We start from the raw sequence: 18,350 nt of genomic DNA, 5'->3' as shown, positions 1-18,350 counted from the left end.
CAGTTGCAGATGGGATGAGTATTGAAACATAAAATATTCAAAAACATTCGAAATTTTAGGTGCTTATAGGAATAGTTAAACCAAACATTTTGTCATTATTTACTCAAAAAGAGAATGTTTGAAGAATGTTCACGCAGGTCTTTTTCATTCAACAACTACAAATTCTTCAAAAACTCTCCATTGATGTTCCACAGAAAAAAACAACAGCAGCATATTGGCTTGGAACGATATGAAGGTGAGTAAACAAAAACAGAACATTTCATTTTTGGGTAAGCTATGTCCTTAAAATGGAAAACGTGATGTGTTAATGACACTTACCTGAGCGAGTAGGAGAAGGTGGCAGACTTACAGGACTTACAGGGCTAATAACTGTAAAAAAGACAGAAACACAAGAGTACCATCTATTGAAAATGTTTGGAACTGCAGTACAGAGTATCTCAATGTCACCTCATGAAAACTGGTCCTGCATGATTTAATTTGAGTCACTTTAATGTACTCAGTATAAACATACGGTAGGTTCTGACCTTTGCTCTCTTTTGCATACACTTCCCTCAAGCCAAGGTCATTGAGGGAGCTGCTCAGGTCCAAAGTGTCTTCTGAGTGGACATTTCGTAATAAAACTGTGGTGTGCACGTCAAATTCACATTTCTCGCAGATAGCGGGCAGCAGTTCTCGTAGAGGAACCCGTGGACTCACCCTGAGAATGGTTTTCTGTGTTTTCTTGTAGTTTATCACTAATCGTACGGTTGCCTGAAAGAGAGGAGAGGACAAATTGAATAAGAAGAGTGTAAGAGTTAAGTAATTCCCTGCTGCCTTAGGGGCCGTTCAGACCAAACGTGTTCTTTCACTAAAAAGCTAGACGCAGCACAAAGTTGTGGCCAAAGTAGAGCGTTTCAAATTGGTCACTTATAAGGTTCTATTTCTGCTAGGATGCTGTCTTTGAAGGCTGCCCATGTGGGCAGTAGACAGCAAGGCAGCTCACTAAGTTAGGGAATAAAGCCTTTGTTTTTGTGTGTGTGTATGTGGTGCTGTTCCCAACAACTTTTTTTTTATAGAATCAGACAAAAAGCCAAATGCTTTTAGTTTTGGTGTAAAATGAAACCATTTGTCACTGGTTATGATGTGGATTGTTAGTATGTTGCTGGCTCCACCTCCATCCCTTTGAGTCATTGAGATATTCTTCAGGCTAATCTCACAGGGTGTGGCAAAACAGAACTGCTTTTACTCATGACTAAACAACAAAATCAGGGCTAAACTTAAAAGACAAAACACTGTTTGAAAAGTTTACAGAAACATGTCTGCTCAAAATCAACATGAAATCCAAATTGACCCTATTTACTTTCTTAAAGATGATGTGTGTAATTTCTGCGCCACTATCGCCAGTGATCGGGATTGAAAATATAAACATTGTTTTCAACGCCCACCATCCTTTGTGATCAAACAGACAGACACGGCATGTTGTCGTGCCGTGATGGACGGGTCGCTCAAAACAAACAGAAGAATTCTTATAGCGCCAAAGAGAGACAGTGTTACAGTTTTCAAGAAACTGAACCTTCGAATGGCTCACTTATAGTTGTCTCTGCATATTAATCTGGGATAGGAGAAAGTATTTTTAAAAAGTTACATATTACATCTTTAATGCATGTTCCTGGTCTTACTGTGCACGAATTCTTTGGTTCACGTTCATTCATAAAAAAATAAAATAAATAAATAAAAATCTGTCATGAAAATGCAATAAATTTCGTAACAGTGCAAAAAAAAATAAAAAATATATATATAAAAAAATAAACACAAAATTAACAGTTTGTTTAATAAATTTGTCTTTGATTTCCAAAATATCGAAACCACTTTTAAACAACACAGATTTACTAAAGAATTATTTATTGATTTATTGTTTGTTTATTGATTGATTGATTTGTTTTTACCAAACTTTTTACCAAATTCAGTTGATTATTTTTATTTTTATTTATTTTTTGTTGTTGTGAGGTTTATGCTTAAAACAAAACAAAAACAGTTTGCCAACAGTTTATTTTTGTTTTATATTATTTTATGTATTTTTTTTAAAGGAAATATTAAGAAATGTATTTTCAAGAAACGGACCTTGTTTTAACAATGTTTAGATATTTTACTGGAAAACAAGACACAATTATTTAGATATTTAATATACGTATATATTATTATTTTTTATTTATTTTTGCAGCGCATTAAACACTCTTATTTTTCAATCCCTCCCTTCCAACAACCTGGCTCCATGCTGGTTTTTAACGCCCACAATTCCCGATATAAAAAAATAAAAAATAAAATAAAAAATAGCTTTTTTTTTTTTTTTTTTTGTGTAGAATATTCTGTTTCACTCTTAAATATATGTTATATTACTGGAGGAAAAAATTGGTTGCAAATGTTGTTTCATGTTGATTTTTTTTTTTCACTTTTCTGTATAGTAAAATACAGTGTGCAAGTGAAGTTGAATTAGCGCTGTACCTCTGGCATCTGTGGTCCTGTCTTTTTGCTTTTATCGTCCATGCCTTTCGGTTTGAGCAAGATCTTCTCTGCCTCTAGGGTGCCGATGAGGGCGTTGGGTTTGAACTTCACATGGTTCCTGTTGTTGGTGACTAGCTCAATGGTGTGACCAGAGGGATTCAGGCGGTACTTTGCACAAAGCGTGACCAGCAGATCCATCATAGGTTTGCTGAAAAACACAAGTCAACGAACAGGAAAACTGACTATCAATTGCTATTTCAGTCACTTAAGTTTCATGTTCCACCGAAGGAAAAAAGTAATAGAGGTTTGGAACAACATGAGGGTGAGTAAATGATAGCAAGTGTTTTATTTTTGGGTGAACCATTTCTTTAAAACACTGGGATCTGTGTTTCACTGGTTCAAAAACTTGATAAAGATATTTTTTAAATGATACTGTGCTGTTGCACCACAAACATTGCCAAAGCCTCAGGAAACATGTGACTCCGCTGAAGGGGAGTTTGAAAATGTCTAAGTTAATAGCACAAGCTCTACTATCTGTGAAGCATCTGTAGGATTTGCATGAGCGATATTTTGCTGCTGGGATATCCATCATGGCAATCAACGTCAAGCAAATGAGCTGTAACCATTTTTCACTGTATTGTTTTTCCAAACGATCATGACAAGAACAATGCAGTCATCTGCACAGAGCTCTTTGATCAAATTAAACCAGATTACTGTGGCAGAACACTGCTAATCTATGGTACTTAAGAGATGAGAATATTCTCATTAATCACCCACCCTCATGCAGTTCCAAACCTATGTGGTGTTTTTTCTTTTTCTTCGTAAAACACAAAAGGAGACATTTTAAGCAATCTCTATGCTCTTAATAATGGCAGTACATTGAGAACTTTTTATGGTGTTTATTGTCATTTGTCTGTTGAGTCCAGCAAGCCTTTAGAGAACACTTTGTCCTATAAAATGGACATATAGCATATTAAAAGTGTGGAAAATTCTTTAGAGAAACAGCTTATGGCACACAGTGCATTCCAACTGCTTTCTGAATTCCAGGATCAGAGAGCTTTTTTGGAAATCACAGCCAATAATTTAATCCTGATTAAAATGAGGCCAAATAGTTTGGGTAGCAAATTTAGAAGCAAAGCAGGTGACGATTTTGATCATTAATCCTTTCTTATTTGGTTTCAGTTTAGGCATTAGAAAGTTCAAAACTCAGCAAAACCAGGTTTGATTTACAGCTGTTCAGGATCAAAGAACAGAATGAAACTTTGATTAAATGATGATGACAGACTTTTTGAAACTTTAGATTAGGCCTACGCCAGTATAAACAGCTCACTGTAGTATCACTCTACAAAGTTAATGTAACAAACCCTTTGAAATAATCTATCTATCTACAGTGTTGTGAAAAAGTATTTGCCCCCCTCCTGATTTCTTCTATTTTTGTGTATTTTTCATACTAAATTGTTTTAGATCTTCAAACGAGATATAACATAAAACAAATGCAACCTGAGTAAACACAAAATACAGTTTTCAAATATATATTTTTATTGATCCAACATCTATATTACCCATGTGAAAAACTAACTGCCCCCTTAAACTTAATAGCTGGTTGTGCCACCTTTAGCACCAACAACTGCAACCAAATGCTTCCGATAACTGGAGATCAGTCTTTCACAACGCTGTGGTGGAATTTTGTCCCACTCTTCTTTGCAGAACTGCTTTAGTTCAGCCACATTGGAGGGTTTTCAAGCATGAACTGCCTGTTTAAGGTCCTGCCACAGCATCTCAATCGGCTTCAAGTCAGGACTTTGACTAGGCCACTCCAAAACTTTAATTTAGCTTCTTTTGAGCCATTCAGAGGTGGACTTACTCCTATGCTTTGGATCATTGTCTTGCTGCATAATCCAGTTGCGCTTGAGCTTCAACTTAAAGACTGATGAGGGACATTCTACTTTAGGATTTTCTGGTAGAGAGCAGAATTCATGTTTTCCTCAATTATTGCAAGTCGCCCTGAAGCAGCAAAGCATCCCCACACCATCACACTACCACCATCATGCTTGACTGTATGTAATGCATGATGTTCTTTTTGTGGAATTCAGTGTTTGATTTACACCAGATGTAACGGGACCCCTGTCTTCCAAACGGTTCCACTTTTGAATCATCAATCCACAGAACATTCTCCCAAAAAGTTTGAGGATCATCAAGGTGTGTTTTGGCAAAATTCAGACAAGCCTTCATGTTCTTCTGGGTTAGCAGTGGTTTTCACCTCGCCACTCTTTCATGGATGCCATTTTTGGCCAGTGTCTTTCTGGTAGTGGAGTCATGAACAGTGACCTTTACTGATGTGAGAGAAGCCTGCAGTTCCTTGGATGTTGTCCTTGGCTTTATTGTGACTTCCTGGATGAGTCGTCGCTGTGCTCTTGGAGGAATTTTGGAAGGTTGGCCACTTCTGGGAAGGTTCAGTCCTGTGCCAAGTTTTCTCAATTTGGAGATAATGGCTCAGGGCCTTTGAAATAGCTTTGTAACCCTTCCCAGACTGATGTATTTCAATTAACTTTTTCCTAATCATTTCTGGAATTTCTTTCGACCTTGGCATAGTGCTACTGGACGAGACCTTTTAGCCAACTTCATGCTGCTGAAAAAGTTCTATTAAGTGTTGATTTGATTGAACAGGATTGGCAGTAATCAAGCCTGGGTGTGTCTAGTCCAGCTGAACCACATTATGAATGCAGTTTCATAGATTTGGGAATTTAGTAACTAAGGGGTCAAATAACAGGCCCAGTTGGTATTGGATAACTTTTTTGCTTCAATAAATAATATTATCTTTTAAAAACTGTGTTTTGTGTTTACTCAGATTGCCTTTGTTTTATGTTAGATTTTATTTTTTTCATATTTTAGTATGAGATATACACGAAAACAGAAGAAATTAGGATGGGGGCAAATACTTTTTCACAGAACTATTATTTTCTTAATCATAGAGAAATTAACTTTCATCTATTAAAGGGCAATATATGCCCCATGGATTTGATTTTCAGGGGCATTTTTTATCTTTATGAGGGCATAAGTTTTCTAATCATAAAACAAATAATGCCATATACTTCACATTTTTTGCCCCCACATTTTGAATTTCAGGGCCAATTTGTCACTTTCGATGGTATTTTTGTTTCAAGCACCTGTTACTTTCTGACCATGCTAATTGTTCATGCTTAAGTAAATCCCCACCTTAAAGTAGTCATGAAATGCTCTTTTTTATAGTTTTATTATCTTCCCTGAGGTCCACTGATAATGTTAGTAAAGTTTTTTTTACATTAAAACAGTCATAATTTAGTAATATATGATCATTTTGCACCCCATCTCTGGCCCTCTTTCTGATATGTTCGGTTTTGGCCTAAGCGTCTCCTTTAAACTTCAAAGTAAACGCCCACTGCTATGATTGGCTAATATCGATGTTGGATTGTTTTGGCTTGATGACGTTAGAGTAATCCTGCATCTTTGTTTCTCACCCACAACTATTATATCGCTTCTGAAGACATGGTTTCAACCACTGAAGTCATATGGATTACTTTTATGCTTCCTTTATGTGCTTTTTGGACCTTCAAAGTTCTGGCCACTATTCACTTGTATTAAATTGACCAACAGAGCTGAAATATTCTTCTAAAAATCTTTGTTTGTGTTCAGCAGAAGAAAGAAAGTCATACACATGAGGGTGAGTAAATGATGAGAAAGTTTTCATTATTGCGTGAACTATCCCTTTAATAGTTTAAATCAAGTGTTGAGCACTGAAACACCCAGGAAGACACATAGAGTAAACCCTTAGCACGACACAAAGAGTAAACAGGCCATTCACATTTGAATAAGAAATAATCCTTCTTCTGAATGATCACACCTTCATCTGGAGAAATGATCTAGTGTGGAATGATAATCACAACAGAGTAAAAAGATAAAGGATTACTCTAACGTCATCATGCCCAAACAAACCAACATTGTCTGCAGGAGGTTTCTGAAATGTGCGGTTCCACCCATCTGACTCACTGTAGCATTTATTTGATTAGTTTCATAAGACCGATCATGCAATCATCTGAGAATCTGCATGATCTCATTTACAGCAGAGCTCAGAGATTAGTGTTTTCAATACAGAAGTTATGAATGTTTCTAAAAACTAAAGAGCTCTTAATTTAACTAAAGATCTGAGAATTATTTGTGGTAATTGCTAAGGCAAACATCACTATTACTATTGCTCATAAAATATTGAGAGGGGGAAATTCAATAAGAATGAATTGTGCCTAGCTAAATCATTTTGGACAAGAGAAACATTTTAGTTGATTGCAGTTTACAAGTCCAGTTCTAGCAAGAACACAAAACCTGGAACACCCCTCACCTGCCATGCACCACAGTGGTTTTTTCCACTCCTCCAGGAAGGACCACAGTCAGTGTTAGCTCCTGCTCCAGTTTGTTCTCCATCTGCTCCATGGCAGGATGAGAGGATTCTGAGAGTTTCTGGTAGAGCAGAGGAGCATCCAGGCCTTTCAGAACCGGAGGAGGAGGTGGAGCTTTGTTCTTCGAAGATCTCCTGTTAAACAGACAAAGAGAATAGAAACTCTGATTAAAATACAAGCGTTTTCTAAGAGGAGGCAGTGCACACTCAATACAGTTTGGATGGGATAATAATCGACAATACAAAAATAAATAAAACAAACAATACACACTTCAAATAGTGTGTACTGCTAATTGTTCTAAAGAGCTGCTTTAATGCTTTAAATGGGTAGAAATGGATGGATTAATTGCAAAGCAACCAAGCAATTCACCCACTCGGATGTAACAAGTTTCGTTCATGTTCCAGTTTAAATGAACTTGAAATAACTATTTAAAGACAGTTTTAAGCGCCAACTCATAGACACACCTCTATTTACAGAGGACTTGTTGACTAATAGTCTGAAAAGATGGTGACTATTGATAATAATAGATGAACAATATTTATTAGTCTCAAACAAAATATTCTTAATGCTGTTTCATTGTAGTTACTATTTTTGAAGCTTAAAATTGTGTCGGTTTCAATAAATATTATATTAATAATAACATACAAAATATTGTATCATTGGTTGCTTGTTGGTACAAGTATGGTAAATGGTGTTCAAAATGTCTATTACACCATGTAAATATAAAATGGAAATTACATTTTTATCATTTGACTTTTTAAGACCTTTTACCCAACATTGTATTAAAAAATGCAAATGAACAGTTTTTACTTCCAAGATTATAACTGGATGCCACTTATCGAATTAAATGTTGATGACAAACGTAGTGAGCTCGTGATAACAACTGCCTACTTTTGCAATTGCTTTAACCCTTTAAGTTCTAAAGGTGTTTTTAAAGATTCAATGTTTCAGTGGCATGCCCAAAAATAAAGTCTTATAATTCTACAAAAAAACAACAACAAAGAGTGTCAATTGTTTGGTATCATAAAAAAAATAAAAATAAAATAAAAATAAAAAATAATTAAAAAAAATATATGAACAATATTTTTAATGATGCAGATTATTATAAATTATGAGGCTATAAGCCTAAGAAACTTCTGAAAAATCACAAAAAAAAAAAAAAAAGAAAGAAAGAAAAAAAGATAGAAAAACAAGCCAAACATTTACTTTTTTACTTATTTTTCTGATTTGACATTATATATCTCTGGGTGTAAATAAAGGTAGCTCTGAAGAACTGCTTTTGTTTTGTTCCCAATCATATCACCCCTAACTGAGAAAAAAATTGTGTTGACACGACAAAGCAATCAAAATTTATAGCATTACAAATTCAATTTATCCTAGTGTCCAAAACCGGCTCCAAGTGTCCAAAAGTCTCTCTAAACAAATAAAACATAATAATTGTACAAAAGAACTATTTACACATGCAAATACAACAATGACTAAAGGTATGCTCTCTCTCCAAAGCATGTAGGCATGAGTAACTAGATCTCATTAAGTTCCATTCTGTGTCATTTGAGTCATCATTGAGTCTGTGTCATGTACTTGGTGCCATCTCCTGGTGGCCATGTGTAATTAGAGTGAACGATCCTCTCTGCCCATATTTGGATGACTTCCACCTCTGGTTGCAGTGATCTGAATCCTAATATGATTGGTTTTGAGTTTTCCATGACGTACTACATAATTTCCGATGAAACCATTTGATCCAGGACAGATAACGTGCTTTTAGCCAGAAAGCACATTATGTGCTGTGAGCACACTGTGCTTCTTGTGGATTATCTAATGATCTATGCATCCGATTACATTGTGTGTAGGCTCATTTTAACAGGAACCCCCTTCTCTAAGTAATGGTATGTGATATTTTATGTTCTATTTATGTTTTGTGAAGTTCCCCTGAAGGTATCCTGTGGTATCTGGCACCAAGACATTAGCATCAGATCCTTCAAGTGCTATGAGTAGCAAGGTGTAACCAGGGCAACACCTTGAACTCTTCATTATGTTCCTCAAACCATTCCCGAACCATGTGTGCAGTGTGGCAGGGTGCATTATCCTGCTTAAAGAGGCCACTGCCATCAGGGAATGCCATTGCCATGAAGGGGTGTACCTGGTCTGCAACGATGTTCAGGTAGGTGGGACGTGTCAAATTTACGTCCACATGAAAGGCCGGACCCAGGGTTTCCCAGCAGAACATTACCCAGAGCATCACACTCCCTCCACCGGCTTGTCGTCTTCCTACAGTGCATGCTGGTGCCATCACTTCCCCAGGTAAAAGGCGCACTAGTACACGGCTGTCCACATGATGTAAAAGAAAACGGGACTTATCGGACCAGGCGACCTTCTTCCACTGCTCCAAGGTCCACTTCTGATGCTCACATGCCCATTGTAGGTGCTTTTGATGGTGGACAGGGGTCATCATGGGCACTCAGCGCCATCTGCAGCAGGGTGCGATGCACTATGTGTTGTGATACATTCCTCTCGTAACCATCATTAAAATTTTCGGTGACTTCTGCCACAGTAGACCTTCTGTCGGTTCGGACCAGACGGGATCACCTTTGTTGCCCTCGTGCATCAATGAGCCTTGGGCGCCCAACACCCTGTCGCCGGATTGTGGTTTGTCCCTCCTTGGACCACTGTCGGTAAGTACTCTCCACTGCTTACTGGGAGCACCCCTCAAGCCTTGTCGTTTCAGAGATGCTCTGACCCATTCATCTGGCCAAAACAATTTGGCCCTTGTCAAAGTTGCTCAGGTCTTTACTCCTGCCCATTTCTCCTGCATTCAACTTGTTGACTATGAGAACTGATTGTTCGCTTACTATCTAATCTACCCAGACCTTGACATGTGGCCTTGTTAGGAGATAACATGTGAACGCACTTGTTCAGTTCTGATCATAATGCGTACATGCATTGTAAAGCACAGCTTCTAAGTTTTAAAACAATACCTATTTTGTGTTGGTCAAGACTGTAGTTATTTATATTTTGATAATATTTTTTTCTTGGAGCGCTGATACAAGCTTAAAGGGTTAAAATAATACATTGCATAGTATTCAATAAGTAGTAAGTATTCCATTCCGAACATAGCTGTCTCAGCAAACATCTGCTTTAAAACAGACATCAGCGAATATTATAGACATCTTATCTTTAAATGAAAATCGAGTCGTTTCAGTTATCAAGTAAAACACTGTAACTGTAGCAAAAACGTTGCATGATATTGCCTGAAAGACCTTCATTCTTCTCCACTCAAAGCAGCTATTTAATGAGAGAGCTTGGATGCACTTTACACACAAGTCACATGACATGGGAGTGATGTGATTCATTCATTCCAGCAGACCGAGGACGGAGCTCTGAAGAGGAGGAGATTCAACTTAATCTCTATAATAATATAATTATTATTATAATATTACTATAATATAATAAGCCTAATTACTAATTAGCCATATAAAGGAGCCATGTTTGCACGGAAATGTTTGCATGGTGCATAAAGTGCCGCAACCGTTTAGTGAATTCGGCCCTTAGTTTTGAACTGAATTTTCTGTCACAGTTATGAGGTTTTGATTTAGTTAAAGTCATCACATCATGCATTTGTTTCCCCTAAGGTCCACTTAATATGTCATTCAGAAACACACTTTGTGCAAGTATGTAAACACAATTATGTTTCTAAAAGTTTCACTGGGAAGTCTTGATTGATCCTGTTATAGTACAATGAACTTTGGAGGAAAATTTAACTCCTCATGATATGACCCCTTTAACTCGACTAAGCTGTCCAAAAACATTGTAACAGGGTTATGAACACTTCAGGCTATATTATGCAATATGAACTATATGAGCTTTGTTTGAATGTCAAATTAATTTAAATATGGTAGCTCTAGAGGCATGGGAAGGTAACTGAATGTTCTGTTCTGGAAAACAACTAAAACAACTGTTGATTTAGAGGCCGTCATTTGAAACACAATCAGTCCCAAGAAACCTGACACCTACTATAGTTCACAAATGTCTCTCTACCGAAAACACTATTTTTTGAGAAACATAAATGAAGATGAAAGCCAAAATATTCAATGCCATTATTATTTTGTAGAGGGGGGTCAAAATGAATTTTTGTGCCCTATGAATTTGGAGAAAACAAGAGGTCAAAAAATAACCTGGCAATTTCATTTCATTATTTAATTTTACACAGAGATAGGTAGGTCTATTACTAAAATCAGTTGACTTCAGCACCCCTTGTTGCATAAGGCTATATGCCAATGGAGTCCAAAAACAAATAATAATAATAATAATAATAATAATAATAATCACTTACACTATTTGTGTTGTTCTTCCAAAGTTGGAGTGCCTTCAGAAGTATTAAAAATATCTTAATATTATTTTAGATTCTGGTCAGGGGTGGACTGGCCATCAGGAGCTCTGGGCATTTTCCCAGTGGGCCGCTGGGAAATTTGGGCCGGCCTGCTGCTGCACAAGTAAAGGCCTGTCCTATACAGGTGGCCTCCCTGGACTCCTACAAGCCCGCGCAGATCCCATTACACAGCGAATATTCAATAAACTCTGTAAGGTAAAGCCAACACAATGGCTTTTATTTTGAAATTACTTACACATCAGAGTGAATATCCGCATGTGCGCATTAAATATGTAACTCGCGTGGACCTCATAATTTGACATACATATCACAATAATGGTAACAACCACAAACAAGGTATTAAGTATAAGATGAGCTCTAAATAATCACAAAATGACAAATAACTGCAAGTTACAACAAACACAATAACAGCAGCATATATAAAAATCTGCAAACAGCAAAGCTATGAGCAGTACATAGTCATGTGCATAATTTATTCATACCGCAAAGCATTACTGGGAGCCGAAGTGCAGCTTGCTGAATAATGCTCACGCCTGATAAAAATGCAGAAAATAAGTCATGAAAAATATTACTTTGTGGCTATTTGAGTCTTTGAGGCTTACTTTGTTTAAAGGATAGCAGAAACAGCGCTTGTCGAAGCATAGGGCTTTTCATTTTTCTCAAGAATAATCTGGGGAAGGAATTAAAATACTGCAGATATAAAGATGTAATAAACTCACATTAATTAATCTATTAAGCAATTAATCTGCAAAATATCTGCAGATCTACACTTTAAGAGGTATTTTATTTAATTTATTTTTTTTTCATTTATATTTGTTTATATTTATATATGTATATATTCTGGACAACTTTGTTTTCATGTATTTTTTTATCCTTTTATTTTTTTTTATAAACATTTACACATAGTTATGTGGGTAGTTGATCTGAAATTTTAAGCATTGTCATCATTGTCCTGCTGTGTGACACTTTCTTTAACTAGTTAAACAACATTTTCTGATCTTGTATAGCTATATTTTTCTAACCCTAACCCCATGCAGGGAATCGAGGAAATCAAATATTACTTGGGTATAAATATTAGGGTGTTTCTTGAACTACGGGCTATTTATTGTCCCAGGTGTTGACTTTTATTAAAACCAACAGATTTCTATCCATTTTTTTTAAATTAATGCCCTTTACTATGCATTCATCATTTATTTTTTGCTGCGTTTCAAAGGCCTTTAATGTATAGATTTTATTGTTTTACCCTTGTCCCAGACAAAGATGTGTATGACTTTCTTTCTTCTGCTAAGCACAAACGAAGATTTTTAGAAGAATATCTCAGCTCTGTTGGTCTGTTCAATGCAAGTGAATGGTGGCCAGAAATTTGAAGGTCCAAAAGCACAGCATTAAAGCAAACCATAAGACTCCAGTGGTTAAATCCATGTCTTCAGACACGATATGATAGGTGTGGCTGAGAAACAGATCAATATTTAAGTCCTTTTTTTTTTACTATAAATTCACCTCCATGCCCAGTAGGTGGCGATGTTCACAAAGAATGTGAATCGCGATTACAAAAGAAGAAGAATGTGGATGTGAAAGTGAAAATGGAGATTTATCATAAAAAAGGACTTAAATATTGATCTGTTTCACACTCACACCTATCATATCGCTTCAGAAGACATGGATTTAACCACTGGAGTCATATGGATTACTTTTATGATGCTTTATGTGATTTTTGGACCTTCAAAGTTCTGGCCACCATTCACTTGGGTTGTACGGACCTATTGAACTGAGATATTCTTCTACAAATCTTTATTTGTGTTCTGCAGAAGAAAGTCACACACATCTGGGATGGCATGAGGATGAGTAAATGATGAAATAATTGTATTTTTGGGTGAACTATCATATGTATAACAGTGGATTTTTGGACTCTCAAAAATTGAGATTTTGAATTTTTTGTATCAGTGTGAGTAAATAGAGGTATATTTCTAGTTTTAACATTATATGTACTTCAGACCTTTTTTTAGGGTCAGGAATAATCCATTACTGAGGAACAGTGTAAAAACATGACACAGGTAGCAGTGACAGCTCCTGAAATGTGTGCATTAGTACAGAGTGTTATTTTTGTGGCTTTCTCACACGGTAATTAGACACATTTTCTTTCCATTATTGTCAACAAAATAACTACCAAAGTGCTTTATTTTTACACATACTGCAAACATTTCTCTGCACAGCTACTGAAAGAGGAATGCTAACTGCAAAACTCATAAAATCAGAACAATCAACAACATAACTCTGACATCAAAACAGCACTGACAATTTGGTCTTCACTATTCAATAAATAGTTACATTTTAGAACGATAATTGGAATAATCAAATATTCCGCCAAGTAATATAATTTACTAGCCAAACTGTTGGCCATTTATAGTTGCTAAGCAAGATAGCAACTTGGTGCATCAATATATTTCTGTGTCTCTAGCAGAACTAAACAGAATTGCAAAAATAGGTATTGTTTTCAAACAGGATTCCCGAGCACTCACAGAGCCACAGTAGCCGCTTTTCCACTATCGGGCCAGTGTGAGCCAGGGCTATCAACTGGCCAGCCGGGGCCAATAGCTTCAGACTTTGAGCCGCAAGATCAAAAATGATCTGCGTTCCCACCACCGGGCCAATAACTCTGCAGCGTTGCCCAAAAACCTGCCCTTAATACACAGCTCTGATGCCAACATCACACACCCCACCCATTTCACAAGCAAGAGGAAAGCTCAGGATGAGGTATCATGTTATCTAGTCTAGAATATAGAGTTTATATCGAATGTAAACAGCAAGATAAGTTAGCATTGACAACTCACCAACTGCCATGGTGTCCCGAGAGGTCTCTCCACTAACAGAGGGACGATATCTCAGCACACCATCTATGAAACCATGGAAACAGGACCATGGAAAGTAATTTCTTTGGGCACCGCTTTGTCCATTGGGCATTTTAACTGATTTGTACTATGCCCATATTTATTTATTTTTTTCCTGAACCTGTACCGTTGTGCGCTGGATATACAACCTGGGAAGTTCGGTGAAACTCCGCCTTTGACACTGAACCCCCCTCAATCTCTGTTTGGCTTTGTTTGGCCCAAGAGTAATCGGTGGGCCAAAGGCCATTGGCCGTTGGCCCAGAGAAAGCCCCGAGGAGGCACGATGAAGCCCCGGAAGTGACAGTGGGAATGCAACTGGACCTGGCACGCACTAGCACGCCCTCATTTAGCCCGATAGTGGAAACGCAGCTACTGTTTATACTTTAAGGATGTCAACCTACGAATGGCTTATTTATAGTTGTCACTGCATTAGGGATGAGCATGAGTAATCGACTAATCGAGTACTCATTCTGCACCAGCTTGTCGACTATTAAAAACACTACTCGAATAAATAAATTTTTCTTTGAGCATTTGCCTGCTTTGAGCAGCACTGAATACAGTAGTTTCCCTCTGAATATAACTAAATCTGTTACAGTTGAGTCCACTGGGGGGTGATGTGTGTCATCGAGATGTTGGATGATAGAAGAAGATATGATGGCATCTGTGCTTTTAAAAAGCAAAACCTAGTGCTGCACTAGTAATACTTGAAATATTTGTATTGAATTCTACTCTATTAATATTCAGTTCTTGTTGGAGTCATGCAAACCAACGGACAAGGATCTGCTTTTATGTTGGAAAGAAACTGCAAAGCATTACGAGGAATTCAGAACCTTATCAAACCAGTAGGTGTGCATGTGCATTTAATCACTTAAAGGGATAGTTCTTTCTTCTGTTGAACACAAACGAAGATTTTTCTAAAAATCATTTCAGCTCTGTAGGTCCATACAATGCAAGTGAATGGAAGCCAGAAATTTGAAGGTCCAAAAAGCACATAAAGGCAGCATAAAAGTAATCCATATGACTCCAGTGGTTAAATCCATGTTTTCTGAAGCGATATGATAGGTGTTTGAGAAATGGATCAATATTTAATATACTATATTACTTATTATCTACTCCCTGCCCAGTAGTTGGCGATATGCACAAAGAATGTGAATCGCCAATAACAAAAGAAGAACAATGTGGAATTGAAAGTGAAAGTGGAGATTTATGGTAAAAAGGACTTAAATATTGATCTGTTTCTCACCCACACCCAACATATCACTTCAGAAGACATGGATTAAACCACTGGAGTCTTATGGATTACTTTTATGCTGTCTTTATATGATTTTTGTACCTTCAAAATTGCAAAAGTTCTGGTAAATAATGAGAGAATTTTCATTTTTGGGTGAACTATCCCTTTAAAAGAGCACATTTGATAAAAAGCCAACATTTGAACCACTTGTTTTTTCAGACAGTTTATGTATTTATTACATATTACATATGTTATCTTTATGCCATCAGCATTGTTTTCTATGTTTCTATGTATATTTTTTTTATTTTTCGATTTTCATTTTTATCAATGCATATTGTTGATTTCATTTTTTTCCCATAAAAGAAAAGCAAATTTTGTAGAAGTTACCTTATTTTGAAACTGTTCTTGGTAACATTTGTGAATAAAACAAAATATAAATTTCACGTACATGTCATACTTGTTATTTTTAACTTGCATTTTAATTTATGAGTAATCTATTGCTCGTTTTTTGTATTTTTGTACTCGACTACAACATCACACAAAAATGCCCATCTATTCTGCATCTATTCTGCATAGTAAGATGGGATGGGATTTTTTGTTTTTTATATAGAAGAAATTACACACTTCATCTTTAAACACTACCTTCAAACAGCTAGAAGAGCCACATGCCTTGAAAGGTAAAATCAGCAAACAAACTCACACACACACGCGCAAACATTGGGACCAGGAACTGTGTGTACAACATTGAAATGTCAAGGTTTCACAAATCTACAGCCCTTTTCTGTAACCATAACTGCTCTAGAGAGCACTGCTTTGTCAAGCCCACCAGTAATCCCTGATTATTTCAACGCAGGTAACACTTAAAGTCATTGGTTCTCAAACTGGAGGGTCACTACCCATAAATGAGTCAATTGTGTTTTAACTTGCTGCCGAGAACATTACATTTTATTTTGACATTTAGAAGCCAAAAGTGTTGCATATTGTTGGGCCTATTAAGTTCATGGTAATAATATTAAATGTCAGTGTTTGAATTTAAAGATATTTGTGTTTACATTTGTACGATAAACAATTTTGGTACTGTATTGGGTCACCACTTCATTTCCCATGTCAAATTTGTGTCCTAAAGCAAAACCAATTACGATCAACTGCTTCTCAATCTTCTCAAATCTGAATATTTCAGCTAATTGCTCACAAGACCAATATGTGATACTTACTGTTTAATCTAGTCAAGGGAACTGAAACTGTAAACTACCGAGATGCAAAGGCTACATGTGGCTGTGGTTTTACTGTCAGAGTTAATTTTGAATGACAAAGAGCTCCATGGTCGGATCTGACAGCACACATTGTTTGACTTGTTTTGTTGACATGAGCAGCTTTTGCTGACATGTATCTGTAAACATATGACTGGGCTGAACAGACAAAAGGTGTGTTCCCTATCTGTCACTCACTTGACGTTGTGTCGATATAGTGACACTAGGGGTCACTCTTGGGAGCCCGAGACACCTCTGGTCTTTGATAAAAGGCCAATGAAAATTGGCGAGTGGTATTTGCATGCCACTCCCCCGGACATAAATAAAAAAAGGAGCTGGTATGCAACCACTCATTCAGATTTTCTCTTCGGAATTCGGTCATGCTTACTGAGCTGAATACTACTGTTCATTCACCTCTGCTGGATCTGACGGCACATTTCAGTGGCTTCTCCCTCCTCTGCACTGGTGCACTGCAGAGAATGCCCCTGGGCGCTTCGGCAGAAATAAAAGAGTATATTCTCTTCGTAAGTTCGACCTCTTATTCGGAGCCCACGAAAGTGATGAGCTCTCAAGCGCAGCATCGGAGAGCGGGCTCGTCCAGTCAGAAGCCTCAGCTGGTCTCCTCCCTTCAAGGATGATTGCCCAGTCACAGGCTGACGTGGAGATGACGACATACTTTCCCGGGCAGCCGTGAGCGTCAGCTAGATTGGAACTCACTGCTCTTCCCTGAACCCTCGCGGCTTGGTGATTGGTTCCTGGGCTTGCGGCGCCGCTCAAAGCCACGCCCTGCCCCTGTTCCTTTCTTCCCGGAAGTGCATGAAGAGCTGACAAGGTCTCGGGAGGCACTTTTTACTGCCCGGTCCTGATCTTTTCAGCTTCCCCGCCCTCACTACCCTCGATGGTGGGGCGGCCAAGGGCTATTCGGCAATCCCCCGGTGGATAAAGGCACTCACGGTGCACCTATGCCCTTTAGGTTCCTAAGAGGCGCCAGGAGGCTGAATCCCTCCAGGAGGCAGACCCAGCCCTGTTGTTGCTGTGTCCGGTGCGCACTTTACGCATCTATTTGGATCGCACGCAGAGCTTTAGAATCTCTGAGCAGCTCTTTGTCTGCTTTGGTGCACAGCGGAAAGGAAGCGCTGTCTCCAAGCAGAGGATCGCCCACTGGCTCACTGACGCCATAACTATTGCATATGTCGCCTAGGACATGCCGCCCCCGGTAGGGCTACAAGCCCATTTTACCAGGGGTGTAGTGGCTCCCTGGGCCCTGGCCAGGGGTGCCTCTCTAACAGACATTTGCAGAGCAGCGGGCTGGGCAACACCCAACACCTGTGCAAGGTTCTACAACCCCCGGGTGGATCCGGTTTCGTCCCAGGTAGTGGCACGCAACACAAGCGGATAAGCCCGGGATAGCTGGCCGGGTGTATCGCTTGTACATAGTGCTTTCCACCTCCCTTGGAGCTGAAGACGTGCACCATTAATTCCCAGTAGTGTTCACAAACTTTGTTCCCTGGTTGACTTCCTCCGAGCCCTGTGGCAGTCGAGTTTTCGGAGAGACTCGCTGCCGGCCCAGTACACATGCTAACTAAGAGCCCTGTTCTGGGGTAGGTGCTCCACATGTGGCGGTTCCCTATAAGGCTAACCCCATGCGATTATATATCTTCCGCTAATTTGTTTCCCTGTTGG

At 38.1% G+C, this 18,350-nt stretch overlaps 1 protein-coding gene across 3 annotated transcripts in view; it reads right to left on the bottom strand.

Annotated features, from left to right (window-relative positions):
- The window catches only part of LOC127447637 (cordon-bleu protein-like 1), a 110,664-nt gene that overhangs the window by 40,284 nt on the left and 52,030 nt on the right, over positions 1 to 18,350 (bottom strand). For all 3 annotated transcript variants that reach the window (XM_051709584.1, XM_051709582.1, XM_051709585.1), the window contains exons 3-6: positions 6,854 to 7,045; positions 2,482 to 2,689; positions 525 to 750; positions 319 to 369 (exon numbers count right to left, since the gene is read on the bottom strand). In XM_051709584.1, the coding sequence (XP_051565544.1) occupies positions 319 to 369; positions 525 to 750; positions 2,482 to 2,689; positions 6,854 to 7,045 (677 nt within the window). The remainder of the gene's footprint in view (positions 1 to 318; positions 370 to 524; positions 751 to 2,481; positions 2,690 to 6,853; positions 7,046 to 18,350) is intronic.

This window comes from Myxocyprinus asiaticus, chromosome 10, assembly GCF_019703515.2.
Source record: "Myxocyprinus asiaticus isolate MX2 ecotype Aquarium Trade chromosome 10, UBuf_Myxa_2, whole genome shotgun sequence".
NCBI classification, from domain to species: domain Eukaryota; kingdom Metazoa; phylum Chordata; class Actinopteri; order Cypriniformes; family Catostomidae; genus Myxocyprinus; species Myxocyprinus asiaticus.
Note: the sequence above shows the minus strand (reverse complement) of the source record. Positions and strands in the feature narration are given on the sequence as shown.